The sequence below is a fragment of the Hyperolius riggenbachi genome, unplaced genomic scaffold, assembly GCF_040937935.1.
Source record: "Hyperolius riggenbachi isolate aHypRig1 unplaced genomic scaffold, aHypRig1.pri scaffold_109, whole genome shotgun sequence".
Taxonomy (NCBI): domain Eukaryota; kingdom Metazoa; phylum Chordata; class Amphibia; order Anura; family Hyperoliidae; genus Hyperolius; species Hyperolius riggenbachi.
This window is the reverse complement of record NW_027152338.1, coordinates 410133-425522: the sequence shown is the minus strand read 5'-3', so window position 1 is coordinate 425522 and position 15390 is coordinate 410133. Positions and strand designations below refer to the sequence as shown.

Below are 15390 nucleotides of genomic sequence, written 5' to 3'. Positions count from 1 at the left end.
AAATTTGATTGCAGCTGTTGGAGGATACACAATATGTTATTGGTCAACTATTAGATGATTGGTGCTACCTTAATTATTCAACGTTATTTGGGGCCTTTTGTGGCTAAATTGATAGCTGGCCTTGGTTTTAAATGTTTTTACATTATGTGTAGTTGGCTCAATAAAATTTTTCACAGATATTCATCTTTTGTCTTGCATCAAATTTTGTTTGCCTGAGATAAGATACGGTTATATAGGGGTTGTCTTCTTCTTTTTGTATAAATAGTCTAATTTAGGTCTAACGACCTACTTCCCCCCCATATACATATTTTTATATATATAGCAATATTTGATTGCTTTACTATGCGTGCTTGTTTTTCTCTTGAGTTTTGATCTCATTAGGTAAGTATCTAATTTTGTACCTGAGCTTTGGCTCTGGTATATTTTAAAATAAAAGTCTGGGAAAATAGTAAAATGAAACTAGCCAGTCTGCAACTAGAAACTGAAAGTATTTTGGTGATGGATATGGTTAAATGCATACATATGCAAATAAGAGAGGAGCAAGTCCTTTGTACAGTATAAAGATAGAATGTTAGATTAAGGGCAGTGGCGTAGGGCCCACAGTCGCAACGGTCGACGTGGCGACCGGGCCCGGCTCCTGAAGAGGCGGGGGAGGGGCCCGGGGGGCCCATGTCCATTTGGAGTGCCGACCGTGCGGCCCATGCACGCTATTGGGAGGGGAGCCGCAGCCACGGGGAGGGCAGCCCGACCTCTCCCTCCCTTCCTCTCCCCGCCCCCCCCCCCTCAGATGCAGAGTGAGCGCGCACGGAAGCGATGTAGGCACAACTCACCTCCCTGCGTTCCAATCACCGCTGATCTCCTCTCTGCATAGAAGCTGATACACACTGCTTCCGGCTAAACAGGAAGCAGTGTGTATCAGCATCTATACAGCGGGAGGAGATCAGCGGCGATTGGAACGCAGGGACGGAGGTGAGTTCTGCCTACAGCGCTTCCGTGCGCGCTCACTCTACATCTGAGGGGGGGAGGCCCGGCGAGAGGAAGGGAGGGAGAGGTCGGGCTGCCCTCCCCGCGGCTGTGGCTCCCTCCTCCATATACAGCACCTACCTACCTACCCTATCCTATCCTGGGGGGCAGCTACCTACCTAACCTATCCTGGGGGGGCAACTACCTAATCTATCCTGGGGGGCAACTACCTAATCTATCCTGGGGGGGCAGCTACCTAACCTATCCTGGGGGGGCAGCTACCTACCTAACCTATCCTGGGGGGGCAGCTGCCTAATCTAACCTATCCTGGGGGGCAGCTACCTACCTAATCTATCCTGGGGGGGGCAGCTACCTAACCTATCCTGGGGGGGCAGCTACCTACCTAACCTATCCTGGGGGGGCAGCTACCTACCTAACCTATCCTGGGGGGGGCAGCTACCTAATCTAACCTATCCTGGGGGCAGCTACCTACCTAACCTATCCTGGGGGGGCAGCTACCTACCTAACCTATCCTGGGGGGGCAGCTACCTACCTAACCTATCCTGGGGGGGGCAGCTACCTATCTAACCTATCCTGGGGGGCAACTACCTACCTAACCTATCCTGGGGGGGGGGCAGCTACCTAATCTAACCTATCCTGGGGGGGGCAGCTACCTACCTAACCTATCCTGGGGGGGCAGCTACCTAATATAACCTATCCTGGGGGGGCAGCTACCCAACTTATCCTGGGGGGGCAGCTACCTAATCTATCCTGGGGAGGGGCAGCTACCTAGCCTATCCTGGGGGGGCAGCTACCTACCTAACCTATCCGGGGGGGCAGCTACCTACCTAACCTATCCTGGGGGGGCAGCTACCTAATCTGAGCGGTTTGATTCTAATCCGCTCACCAAAGCGGTGCCTGTACCATTTTTGACACAATTTGCCGCAATGGAAGGCATAGGGAAATCGCAAAGTGCTTGAAAAAAACACTTTGTATAGCGATTTCCCCAGCGCTTTTATGAATAATACATTGCATTTAATTATTCATTTTCTGGTGAAAAAATGAATCGCTCTGCAAAAGCACTTAGAAAAGCGCTTTACAAAAAATGCAGCGCTCAGGTAAGCGCTGGGAGACGATAAAAAACAACTCAATAAAATCGCAAAATGCTGGCGTCAGTGATTACAATTTTAGATGTGAACAAAGCCTCAGTGGGGACTGCTGAATTCATGCAATTTTTGTAACCTTTTTATATGTAACTGCAGTAATACATTTTTACCTGAAAAGAATCTGGTCTAAGTAATCTAATTATTTCTATGAGGGGTCACTATTAAAAATCTATATTGTAGCTAATAGACATGTTGTGAACATCAAACTTTGGTTTTCGTGAACAGTGAACGCAAACTTCCGCAAAAGTTCACAAAGATGCAAACCGCCATAGACTTTAATCGGCAGGCAAATTTTAAAACCTACAAAGACTGTTTCTGGCAGTGCTGGGCCGAAATTACGCATTAGCGTAATTACGCATCGTAATTCACTACAAATGCACCGTAAGCATTACGTGTAAGGTTACGGTATTACACGTAATTAATTACGCGTAGACCGTAGGTTACGTTATTACGCGTAACAAATTAGGCGTAAGACAGTAAACTCCTATTGAAATTACACAGTCTGCCGTAATCGCGTAATATTACGCTCCCGTATAATATAAAAAAGCTGCCGACTTTAAGGGTTAATAGCAAAGCCCCCTTAATTGCTAAGAGCCTCAAATTTGGAGAATATATTACGGAGATCAGAAGGAATAAGAGGAAAAAAATTTTTTTCAAAAAGACCTTATAGTTTTTGAGAAAATTGATGTTAAAATTTCAAAGGAAAAATATATACATTTAAAAACCCGCCGACTTTAACGGTTAATAGCAAAGCCTGCTTAATATTTAGGAACACCAAATTCCCAAGGTATATTAAGGGGATCAGTGGGAATAAGAGGAAAAACATTTTTTTCAAAAAGACCTTATAGTTTTTGAGAAAATAGATTTTTAAGTTTCAAGGGCAAAAATGTCTTTTAAATGCGGAAAATGTCAGGTTTTTTTGCACAGGTAACAATAGTGTTTTATTTTCATAGATTCCCCCAAGTGGGAAGAGTTTTACTTACTTCGTTCTGAGTGTGGGAAATATAAAAAAAAACGACGTGGGGTCCCCCCTCCCAGACCTCTTTAACCCCTTGTCCCCCATGCAGGCTGGGATAGCCAGAATGCGGAGCACCGGCCGCGTGGGGCTCCGCACCCTGACTATACCAGCCCACATGGTCCATGGATTGGGGGGTCTCGGAAGGGGAGGGGCAGCCAAGCTTTCCCCTCCCCCTCCGAGCCCTTGTCCAATCCAAGGACAAGGGGCTCTTCTCCACCTCCGATGGGCGGTGGAGGTGGAGGCCGCGATTTCCTGGGGGGGGGGTTCATGGTGGCATCTGGGAGTCCCCTTTAAAAAGGGGTCCCCCAGATGCCCACCCCCCCTCCCAGGAGAAATGAGTATAGGGGTACTTGTACCCCTTACCCATTTCCTTTAAGAGTTAAAAGTAAATAAACACACAAACACTTAGAAAAAGTATTTTAATTGAACAAAAAACATTACCACGAAAAAAGTCCTTTAATATTCTTAATTAACCATTAATACTTACCTGTCCCTTTAAAAGACAGTTCCCACACAATATCCTCGGAAATTGGCTAATCAGTTACAATGTAACAAAGTTGTTACAATGTAACAACTTTGTTACTTTGTAACTCCACCGCACCCGACGTCACTCGCCGCTCAGCCACCGGCCGCCACATACACTAACGCTAAGTCCCCGCCGGCTCCCGCCGTCCACTTCGCCCACACCTGTCACCCATATACATGCTGGCACCCATGGGTGCCAGCATGTATATAGGTGACATGTGGGAGAGGCGGGGAGGGCAGCGAGAGCCGGCGGGACTTAGCGTCCTGCACGGACCACAGAGCTCTGAGCTATATAGCTCAGAGCTCTCTAAGCATCTTTGTATTTGGGCTCCAAGGAGCCCCATTGGTCCTTAGCAGACCAATGGGGTTCCTTCTGATTTGAAGGAACCCCATTGGTCTGATTTGGTCTGATTTGAAGGAACCCCATTGGTCTGCTAAGGACCAATGGGGCTCCTTGGAGCCCAAATACAAAGATGCTTAGAGAGCTCTGAGCTATATAGGTGACAGGTGTGGGCGGAGTGGACGGCGGGAGCCGGCGGGGACTTAGCGTTAGTGTATGCGGCGGCCGGCGGCTGAGCGGCGAGTGACGTCGGGTGCGGTGGAGTTACAAAGTAACAAAGTTGTCACATTGTAACAACTTTGTTACATTGTAACTGATTAGCCAATTTCCGAGGATATTGCGTGGGAACTGTCTTTTAAAGGGACAGGTAAGTATTAATGGTTAATTAAGAATATTAAAGGACTTTTTTCGTGGTTATGTTTTTTGTTCAATTAAAATACTTTTTCTAAGTGTTTGTGTGTTTATTTACTTTTAACTCTTAAAGGAAATGGGTAAGGGGTACAAGTACCCCTATACTCATTTCTCCTGGGAGAGGGGGTGGGCATCTGGGGGACCCCTTTTTAAAGGGGACTCCCAGATGCCACCATGAACCCCCCCCCCAGGAAATCGCGGCCTCCACCTCCACCGCCTATCGGAGGTGGAGAAGAGCCCCTTGTCCTTGGATTGGACAAGGGCTCGGAGGGGGAGGGGAAAGCTTGGTTGCCCCTCCCCTTCCGAGACCCCCCAATCCATGGACCATGCGGGCTGGTATAGTCAGGGTGCGGAGCCCCACGCGGCCGGTGCTCCGCATTCTGGCTATCCCAGCCTGCATGGGGGACAAGGGGTTAAAGAGGTCTGGGAGGGGGACCCCACGTCATTTTTTTTTATATTTCCCACACTCAGAACGAAGTAAGTAAAACTCTTCCCACTTGGGGGAATCTATGAAAATAAAACACTATTGTTACCTGTGCAAAAAAAACTGACATTTTCCGCATTTAAAAGACATTTTTGCCCTTGAAACTTAAAAATCGATTTTCTCAAAAACTATAAGGTCTTTTTGAAAAAATGTTTTCCTCTTATTTCCACTGATCCCCTTAATATACCCTAGGAATTTGGTGTTCCTAAACTTTAAGCAGGCTTTGCTATTAACCGTTAAAGTCGGCGGGTTTTTAAATGTATATATTTTTCCTTTGAAACTTTAACATCGATTTTCTCAAAAACTATAAGGTCTTTTTGAAAAAAAAATTTTTCCTCTTATTCCTTCTGATCTCCTTAATATATTCTCCAAATTTGAGGCTCTTAGCAACTAAGGGGGCTTTGCTATTAACCCTTAACCACTTCGGGACCACAGTCTTTTCGCCCCTTAAGGACCAGAGCCTTTTTCTCCATTCAGACCACTGCAGCTTTCACGGTTTATTGCTCGGTCATAAAACCTACCACCTAAATGAATTTTACCTCCTTTTCTTGTCACTAATACAGCTTTCTTTTGATGCTATTTGATTGCTGCTGCGAGTTTTACTTTTTATTATATTCATCAAAAAAGACATGAATTTTGTCAAAAAAATGACTTTTTTAACTTTCTGTGCTGACATTTTTCAAATAAAGTAAAATTTCCTATACATTTGAGCGCGAAAGTTATTCTGCTACATGTCTTTGATAAAAAAAAAAACATTCAGTGTATATTTATTGGATTGGGTAAAAGTTATAGCGTTTACAAACTATGGTGCCAAAAGTGAATTTTCCCATTTTCAAGCATCTCTGACTTTTCTGCGCACCTGTCATGTTTCATGAGGGGCTAAAATTCCAGGATAGTACAAATACCCCCCAAATGACCCCATTTTGGAAAGAAGACATCCCAAAGTATTCAGTGAGAGGCATGGTGAGTTCATAGAAGATTTTATTTTTTGTCACAAGTTAGCGGAAAATGACACTTTGTGAAAAAAAAAAAAAAAAAAAAAAGTTTCCATTTCTTCTAACTTGCGACAAAAAAAAATGAAATCTGCCACGGACTCACTATGCTCCTCTCTGAATACCTTGAAGTGTCTACTTTCCAGAATGGGGTCATTTGTGGGGTGTGTTTACTGTCCTGGCATTTGGGGGGTGCCTAATTGTAAGCACCCCTGTAAAGCCTAAAGATGCTCATTGGACTTTGGGCCCCTTAGCGCAGTTAGGCCGCAAAAAAGTGCCACACATGTGGTATTGCCGTACTCAGGAAAAGTAGTATAATGTGTTTTGGGGTGTATTTTTACACATACACATGCTGGGTGGGAGAAATATCTCCGTAAATGACAATTTTTTTATTTTTTTTACACACAATTGTCTATTTATAGAGATATTTCTCCCACTCAGCATGGGTATGTGGAAAAATACACCCCAAAACACATTATACTACTTCTCCTGAGTACGGCGATACCACATGTGTGGCACTTTTTTGCACCCTAACTGCGCTAAGGGGCCCAAAGTCCAATGAGTACCTTTAGGATTTCACAGGTCATTTTGAGAAATTTCGTTTCAAGACTACTCCTCACGGTTTAGGGCCCCTAAAATGCCAGGACAGTATAGGAACCCCACAAATTACCCCATTTTAGAAAGAAGACACCCCAAGGTATTCCGTTAGATGTATGGTGAGTTCATAGAAGATTTTTTTTTTTTGTCACAAGTTAGCGGAAATTGATTGTAATTGTTTTTTTTCACAAAGTGTCATTTTCCGCTAACTTGTGACAAAAAATAAAATCTTCTATGAACTCGCCATTCTCCTAACGGAATACCTTGGGGTGTCTTCTTTCTAAAATGGAGTCATTTGTGGGGTTCCTATACTGCCCTGGCATTTTAGGGGCCCTAAACCGTGAGGAGTAGTCTTGAAACCAAATGTGGCAAAATGACCTGTGAAATCCTAAAGGTACTCATTGGACTTTGGGCCCCTTAGCGCACTTAGGGTGCAAAAAAGTGCCACACATGTGGTACCGCCGTACTCAGGAGAAGTAGTATAATGTGTTTTGGGGTGTATTTTTACACATACCCATGCTGGGTGGGAGAAATATCTCTGTAAATGACAATTATTTGATTTTTTTTACACACAATTGTCCATTTACAGAGAGATTTCTCCCACCCAGCATGGGTATGTATAAAAATACACCCCAAAACACATTATACTACTTCTTCTGAGTACGGCGATACCACATGTGTGACACTTTTTTGCAACCTAGGTGCGCTAAGGGGCCTAACGTCCTATTCACAGGTCATTTTGAGGCATTTGGATTCTAGACTACTCCTCACGGTTTAGGGCCCCTAAAATGCCAGGGCAGTATAGGAACCCCACAAGTGACCCCATTTTAGAAAGAAGACACCCCAAGGTATTCTGTTAGGAGTATGGTGAGTTCATAGAAGATTTTTTTTTTGTCACAAGTTAGCGGAAAATGACACTTTGTGAAAAAAAAAACAATACATATCAATTTCCGCTAACTTGTGACAAAAAATAAAATCTTCTATGAACTCATCATACACCTAAAAGAATACCTTGGGGTGTCTTCTTTCTAAAATGGGGTCACTTGTGGGGTTCCTATACTGCCCTGGCATTTTAGGGGCCCTAAACCGTGAGGAGTAGTCTTGAACCCAAATGTCTCAAAATGACCTGTGAAATCCTAAAGGTACTCATTGGACTTTGGGCCCCTTAGCACAGTTAGGCTGCAAAAAAGTGTCACACATGTGGTATCGCCGTACTCAGAAGAAGTAGTATAATGTGTTTTGTGGTGTATTTTTACATATAACCATGCTGGGTGGGAGAAATATCTCTGTAAATGACACATTTTTGATTTTTTTTACACACAATTGTCCATTTACAGAGAGATTTCTCCCACCCAGCATGGGTATGTGTAAAAATACACCACAAAACACATTATACTACTTCTCCTGAGTATGGCGATACCACATGTGTGACACTTTTTTGCAGCCTAGGTGCGCTAAGGGGCCCAACGTCCTATTCACAGGTCATTTTGAGGCATTTGTTTTCTAGACTACTCCTCACGGTTTAGGGCCCCTAAAATGCCAGGGCAGTATAGGAACCCCACAAGTGACCCCATTTTAGAAAGAAGACACCCCAAGGTATTCCGTTAGGGGTATGGTGAGTTCATAGAAGATTTTATTTTTTCTCACAAGTTAGTGAAAAATGACACTTTGTGAAAAAAACAATAACAATCCAATTTCCGCTAACTTTTGACAAAAAATAAAATATTCTATGAACTCATCATACACCTAACAGAATACCTTGGGGTGTCTTCTTTCTAAAATGGGGTCACTTGTGGGGTTCCTATACTGCCCTGGCATTTTACGGGCCCAAAACTGTGAGTAGTCTGGAAACCAAATTTCTCAAAATGACTGTTCAGGGGTATAAGCATCTGCAAATTTTGATGACAGGTGGTCTATGAGGGGGCAAATTTTGTGGAATCGGTCATAAGCAGGGTGGCCTCTTAGATGACAGGATGTATTGGGCCTGATCTGATGGATAGGAGTGCTAGGGGGGTGACAGGAGGTGATTGATGGGTGTCTCAGGGGGCGGTTAGAGGGGAAAATAGATGCAATCAATGCACTGGGGAGGTGATCGGAAGGGGGTCTGAGGGGGATCTGAGGGTTTGGCCGAGTGATCAGGAGCCCACACGGGGCAAATTAGGGCCTGATCTGATGGGTAGGTGTGCTAGGGGGTGACAGGAGGTGATTGATGGGTGTCTCAAGGTGTGATTAGAGGGGGGAAATAGATGCAAGCAATGCACTGGCGAGGTGATCAGGGCTGGGGTCTGAGGGCGTTCTGAGGTGTGGGCGGGTGATTGGGTGCCCGCAAGGGGCAGATTAGGGTCTAATCTGATGGGTAACAGTGACAGGTGGTGATAGGGGGTGATTGATGGGTAATTAGTGGGTGTTTAGAGGAGAGAATAGATGTAAACAATGGATTTGGGAGGTGATCTGATGTCGGATCTGCGGGCGATCTATTGGTGTGGGTGGGTGATCAGATTGCCCGCAAGGGGCAGGTTAGGGGCTGATTGATGGGTGGCAGTGACAGGGGGTGATTGATGGGTGGCAGTGACAGGGGGTGATTGATGGGTGATTGACAGGTAATCAGTGGGTTATTACAGGGGAGAACAGATGTAAATATTGCACGGGCGAATTGATAAGGGGGGGGTCTGAGGGCAATCTGAGCGTGTGGGCAGGTGATTGGGTGCCCGCAAGGGGCAGATTAGGGTCTAATCTGATGGGTAACAGTGACAGGTGGTGATAGGGGGTGATTGATGGGTAATTAGTGGGTGTTTAGAGGAGAGAATAGATGTAAACAATGGATTTGGGAGGTGATCTGATGTCGGATCTGCGGGCGATCTATTGGTGTGGGTGGGTGATCAGATTGCCCGCAAGGGGCAGGTTAGGGGCTGATTGATGGGTGGCAGTGACAGGGGGTGATTGATGGGTGGCAGTGACAGGGGGTGATTGATGGGTGATTGACAGGTAATCAGTGGGTTATTACAGGGGAGAACAGATGTAAATATTGCACGGGCGAATTGATAAGGGGGGGGTCTGAGGGCAATCTGAGCGTGTGGGCAGGTGATTGGGTGCCCGCAAGGGGCAGATTAGGGTCTAATCTGATGGGTAACAGTGACAGGTGGTGATAGGGGGTGATTGATGGGTAATTAGTGGGTGTTTAGAGGAGAGAATAGATGTAAACAATGGATTTGGGAGGTGATCTGATGTCGGATCTGCGGGCGATCTATTGGTGTGGGGGGGTGATCAGATTGCCCGCAAGGGGCAGATCAGGGGCTGATTGATGGGTGGCAGTGACAGGGGGTGATTGACGGGTGATTGACAGGTGATTGACAGGTGATTGACAGGTGATTGACAGGTGATCAGGGGGGATAGATGCATACAGTACACGGGGGGGGGGGGGTCTGGGGGGGGTCTGGGGAGAATCTGAGGGGTGGGGGGGTGATCAGGAGGGAGTAGGGGGCAGATTAGGGACTTAAAAAAAAAATAGCGTTGACAGATAGTGACAGGGAGTGATTGATGGGTGATTAGGAGGGTGACTGGGTGCAAACAGTGGTCTGGGGGGTGGGCAGGGGGGGGGTCTGAGGGGTGCTGTGGGCGATCAGGGGGCAGGGGGGGGGGAAATCAGTGTGTTTGGTGCAGACTAGGGTGGCTGCATCCTGCCCTGGTGGTCCCTCGGACACTGGGACCACCAGGGCAGGAGGCAGCCAGTATAATAGGCTTTGTATACATTACAAAGCCTATTATACACTGTTGCAGCGGCGATCCGGATGCCAGTAACCCGCCGGCGCTTCCGAACGGCCGGCGGGTTACGGCGAACGGGGGGCGGAGCCAGTCCCCGGCGGCTGATCGCGTCACGAATGACGCGATCGCCGCATAGCCACTCCCGCAGCCGCCCCCGCCGATGGGCGTATTGCGGTCGTTTGGGCCCAGACTTTGCCGCCGCCCATCGGCTGGGGGCGGTCGTTATGTGGTTAAAGTCGGCGGCTACCTAACATTGATCCATGCGTCAACTTTTCCGCTTGGGAGCATGGCCTTACGCATTAATTGCTAGTAGAAAATTACGCGTAAGGCACTAATGTAACAACCTGCATTACGGTATTCTTACGCGTAATTGCGTAAGGGCTATGCGTAATTACAGACATGAACCGTAAATAAATGTCGACGCCGTAAGCGTAATTCCGTAATGCGTAATAGCGTAAAATTACGCGTAAGCGTAGTTTTTTCCATTACGCCCAGCACTGGTTTCTGGCCTTAAAAGTGATGGGAAAGTTGTTTGAAGGGGCATAACACCTGGACTGTGGTATGCCAGAGGGGGGTCCATGCCAAAAGTCCCACCAAAAATTACGGAGTTGACGCAGTCGTGTTTTAATCGCTAAAGGGCAGAAATCACAATTACTATAAATAATGCACTGGAGTGGTACTCTGTGTCTGCAACACTTCAGGACCATTGGCTTACACCTCCCTAGTGACCAGGCTATTTTTTACTAATTAGGGCTTTGCAGCTTTAAGTGCTCGTGCTCGCTGCAGAGCCATACAAGTCAGCACACAAGTGATCCCCCCCCCTTTTCTGCCCACCAATAGAGCTTTCTGTTGGTGAGCTCTGATCCCTGCTGACATGTTTGTTTATTTATATATATATATGTGTTGAGGTTTTTTTTTTAATTAAATTTCACTATTTTTTTCCCTCCCTCCCCCCGCCAGCCATTCACCGCCATCAGCTCTCATAGGCATCAGCACCTCGACCAAGTGATGGGTCGTTTGAATGGAATATTGTCACATTGTCTGAATAAAAACTTGGAAGTTTATCCTGCGAGTGTGCGGACCCTTTGGATTTGACTGCATTTCTTAAAGGGGACTCCCAGATGCCACCATGAAGCCCCCCCAGGGAGTTGTCGCCCCCACCTCCTCCTGGGGCACCAGAGGTGGGGAAGAGTCCCTTGTCCATGGATTGGACAAGGGCTGGGGCTCCAGGAGGAGGAGAAGGCTTGGCTGCCCCTCTCCCATATCATGGACCATGTGGGCTGGTATCGCTCAGGATCTGAAGCCGCAGTCGGCCGGGGCTCCGCATTCTGACTATCCCAGCCTGCATGGGGGACAAGGGGTTAAATATGCTGGGTAGGGGGAACCCCACATCATTTTTTTTTAATTTCCCACACTGTGCACATAAATTTGTTTTTTTTTTTTTTTTTAGAAAATAGGAAAATAATATTTTTCCCAGTATCTTTTTAACATATCCTGCAAATTTCGTGTTTCTAGGATGTAAGGGGGCTGAGCTATTAACTGCTAAAATCGGCGGGTTTTGCTTCATTAACTGTCATTTACCACGTTTGAATGTAGACTTTTTTCCTTTGAAATTTTAAAATCTATTTTCTCAAAAACGAGAAGGTTTTTTTGAAAAACATTTTTTCCTCTTGTTCCCACTATTACTCTTAATATATCTGGCAAATTTGGCGTTTCTAACATGTAAGGGGGCTTTGCTATTAACCAATAAAGTCGGTGGGTTTCCTGGTGATAATCACGGATATTTTTCCTGTGATCACGGGCTGAATACTTGAAATAATGGCTGAATTTGTGATTGACTGCCGTGATCAATTCCCAATCATGGATTTGGATCACGATGTCGGATAGTGAAAAAACGTTCGTGAATCATGGATTGTATCCGAGCACCATTAGTTATTTCCATTTGCCCTTCTCCTACCGTCGCTGTAGAGTGTTTCTCCATCCCCACATCCTAGCTAATGATTGCCTTGCTATCATTGTGCCCAAACCAGAGTATGTGTTAGGTACCCATTATGTATGGGTGTTAAACCAGAAAGATCCAAATTTGTATCTATTAGGTAATGGGTTTCTGGATTCCTTTTGAGAAATCTTACAGGGCAGCTCCACCACATGTGCATATATGTTGCTTCCTTGGTATGACATTTCCAACATTGTTGTGATTTATTCTGTAACGAATGTCTTTAAGTGCCTGTAATTAATGCTAATTATTACCTGGGAAGATGTTCCTTAGATACAGAAACCACTGTCTTAAGGTTGAGTCTCCCAAAAGATAGATCATTTTGTCATCCAAACATTTGTACATTTCTAGGATTGTGAAGTTTGCCACGTTACAGAAGATTGGTCTCCACTTTCCCTGGAAAACAAAGCCACTGGGAAATGGAGGTTTCATTCCAATTTTGCATGGTTGTAGAGATAGAGAAAATGACACTAAAAAAAAAAAAAAAAATAGAACAAAAATGGAATCAGAATAAAATATTGTTTACAACAAACATAAACTGGTAGGATTTCTCTAGAATGATGAAAAACTACAAACCACTTCACCTCCAAGAGTTTTCCCCTTAAAATCCAGAGCAATTTCAACTGTCAGTGCTCCTTCTATTAATTTGCCTATAACTTTATTACTACTTATCACAACGAAAAACATCTACTGTATATCTTGTTTTTTCACCACCAATTAGGCTTTCTTTAGGGGTAAAATCCAAGAAAGGTTGACTGTGGTTCTGCCAATGAGATGACTCCCTTTCATTGGGGGATACTTTTTGCTCAGAAGTATTTTATTCTAACTGCATTTTAACAGGAAAAATAAGAAAAAATGAAAAAAAAATCCTTATTTCTTAGTTTTTGGGCCATTTTAGTTTCAAAGGAAAACTGTAGAGAGAGGTGTATGGCGGCTGCCATATTTATTTCCATTTAAGCAATACCAGTTACCTGGCTATCCTGCTGATCCTCTGCCTCTAATACTTCCAGCCATAGACCCTGAACAAGCATGCAGCAGATCAGGTGTTTCTGACAATTTTGACAGATATGACAAGATTTGCTGCGTGCTTGTTTCTGGTGTGATTCCGACACTTATTCAGCCAGATAGATCAGCAGGGCTGCCAGGCAACTGGTATTGCTTAAAGCGGTTTAAAAGTCTGACAAAATGTTCAACAAAATGTGTTTTCCTACTTTTTATATCCCATACAATTATCATATTTGCTTTTGTGCACAAGTGTTAATATTCATTTAGATATTATAACTTCCCAAAGTTCAGTTAATTTATTTTGAAAGCTGCTGGTGCATTTTATTCATAACTGTTGTCATCCTGTTTTAAAAGATGCCAGCAGTTATTTCTGATCTGTTTTGCACTTCAGCACTCATCAGCTGAAGTCTTGCACAGCCAGAGAATGTTTACATTAATGTATCAAGTAAAGAATGTGTACACAAGATAAGCTTATAAGCAGTTGGGCTGCGGGTTCTCCCTGCAGAAGAAAGAGTCAGCCCTGTGATGTAACCCTTTGAATGCTGTTTTACTTAAAAAAAAACATTGTGTTAGTATATTGTATGCTGTAAATAATCTTTTAGAGCAAAGAAGAAATTCTGGGTTATATTCCGCTTTAAAAGGAAATAAATATGGCATCCTCCATATACCTCTCACTACACTTCTCCTTTAAAATAATACATGCTACTGTAATTAAGAAACACTGTCCATTTGCCCCGGTTATTGCAACGTTTAAAATATTACCCTAGTACAATGTATGGCGCCAATATTTTGTTTGGAAATAAAGGTGCATTTTTTCTGTTTTGCATCCATCCCTATTTACAAGCCCATAGTTTAAAAATTAACAGTAATGTAATTCCTTGACATACATATTACAAAATTTCAGCCCCCAAGGAAACTATTTATGTATTTTTTTTATTAGAATTTTTTATAAAAGCCCCCCCCCCAACAAAAAGGGTGATTATGGGATAGTGTGGGAGGTAAAGTGTTAATTTTAACCACTTTAGGATCCTTGGTACGCATATCCACGCCCCTTTAAACTTCACGTGCAGATCAGGGGCGTAGATATGCGTACTACTGCCTTACCGTCGCGTTCACGATCCCCGCGCTGTTTTCCGCCGATCCACCGTCGCAGCCTCCTCCATCTGTGATCAGGATCTTTTGATTCTCAATCCCGATCACCGGTTCTGTGTCTTCGGAGAGCTTGTTAACGTCCCATAAGCTCTCAGACCCGACACATCTTGTGGCCAAAAAGTAAAATACACCTATTTATGCCACTATACTGTTTTCCATAGAAAGTTTATTATTTTTTTTTATTATTATTATTACTTTTAACCCCTTCCATCCCTGCTCCACAGTTACAGAAATAAAACACTTGTTAAAAAAAAAAATTAAAAAAATTAGTTAATTTTTTTTACATAAATAGTTACCTTAGGGACTTTTGTAATACGGATGTCATGAGAGTATATTTTTTCAAAAAAAGTTCTTGTAATTTCCTTTCCAGTTAAAATATTATCACCATACATTGTACTAGGGACACAATTTAAACGTTGTAATAAACCAGACAAATGGGCAAATAAGATGTGTGGGTTTTATGTACCAAAGCACATTTTATTTTAAAACTATAATGGCTGAAAACTGAGAAATAATCATTTTTTTTTCTTTTTTTCCTTATTATTCCCTTTACAATGCATATAAAATAAAATAATTCAGAGCAAAAACTATTACCCAAAGAAAGCATAATTTGTGGCGAAAAAAACAATATATAGATCATTTCAATGTGATAAGTAACAATAAAGTTATCACTGAATGAATGGGAGGAGTGCTGAAATGTGAAAGTTGTTTTGGTTTTTTAAGGGGAAAAACCTGTGATCCTGAAGTGGTTAAATGCATTTATGGGTCTTTTTAAAAAAAAATTGTGTGTAGGTGTAATTTTACTATTTGGCCACAAGATGTCCTCCCGCATTACTTTCTATTTCATACCTACTGTATGCTATAAATAGGAAGTAATGTGTGCATGGGTTCTGTCTGAAGTAAACAAATGATCACACCATCTCTTTGATGCCTGCGATCATTCACACGGGGACTTAGATTAATGAATGGGAACTGCACT

At 43.9% G+C, this 15390-nt stretch overlaps 1 protein-coding gene across 1 annotated transcript in view; it reads right to left on the bottom strand.

Moving 5' to 3' along the window:
* The window catches only part of LOC137543592 (NXPE family member 1-like), a 53174-nt gene that overhangs the window by 15129 nt on the left and 22655 nt on the right, over window positions 1-15390 (bottom strand). Inside the window, exon 3 of the mRNA XM_068264692.1 lies at window positions 12509-12724. Coding sequence (XP_068120793.1) covers window positions 12509-12724 — 216 coding nt within the window. The remainder of the gene's footprint in view (window positions 1-12508; window positions 12725-15390) is intronic.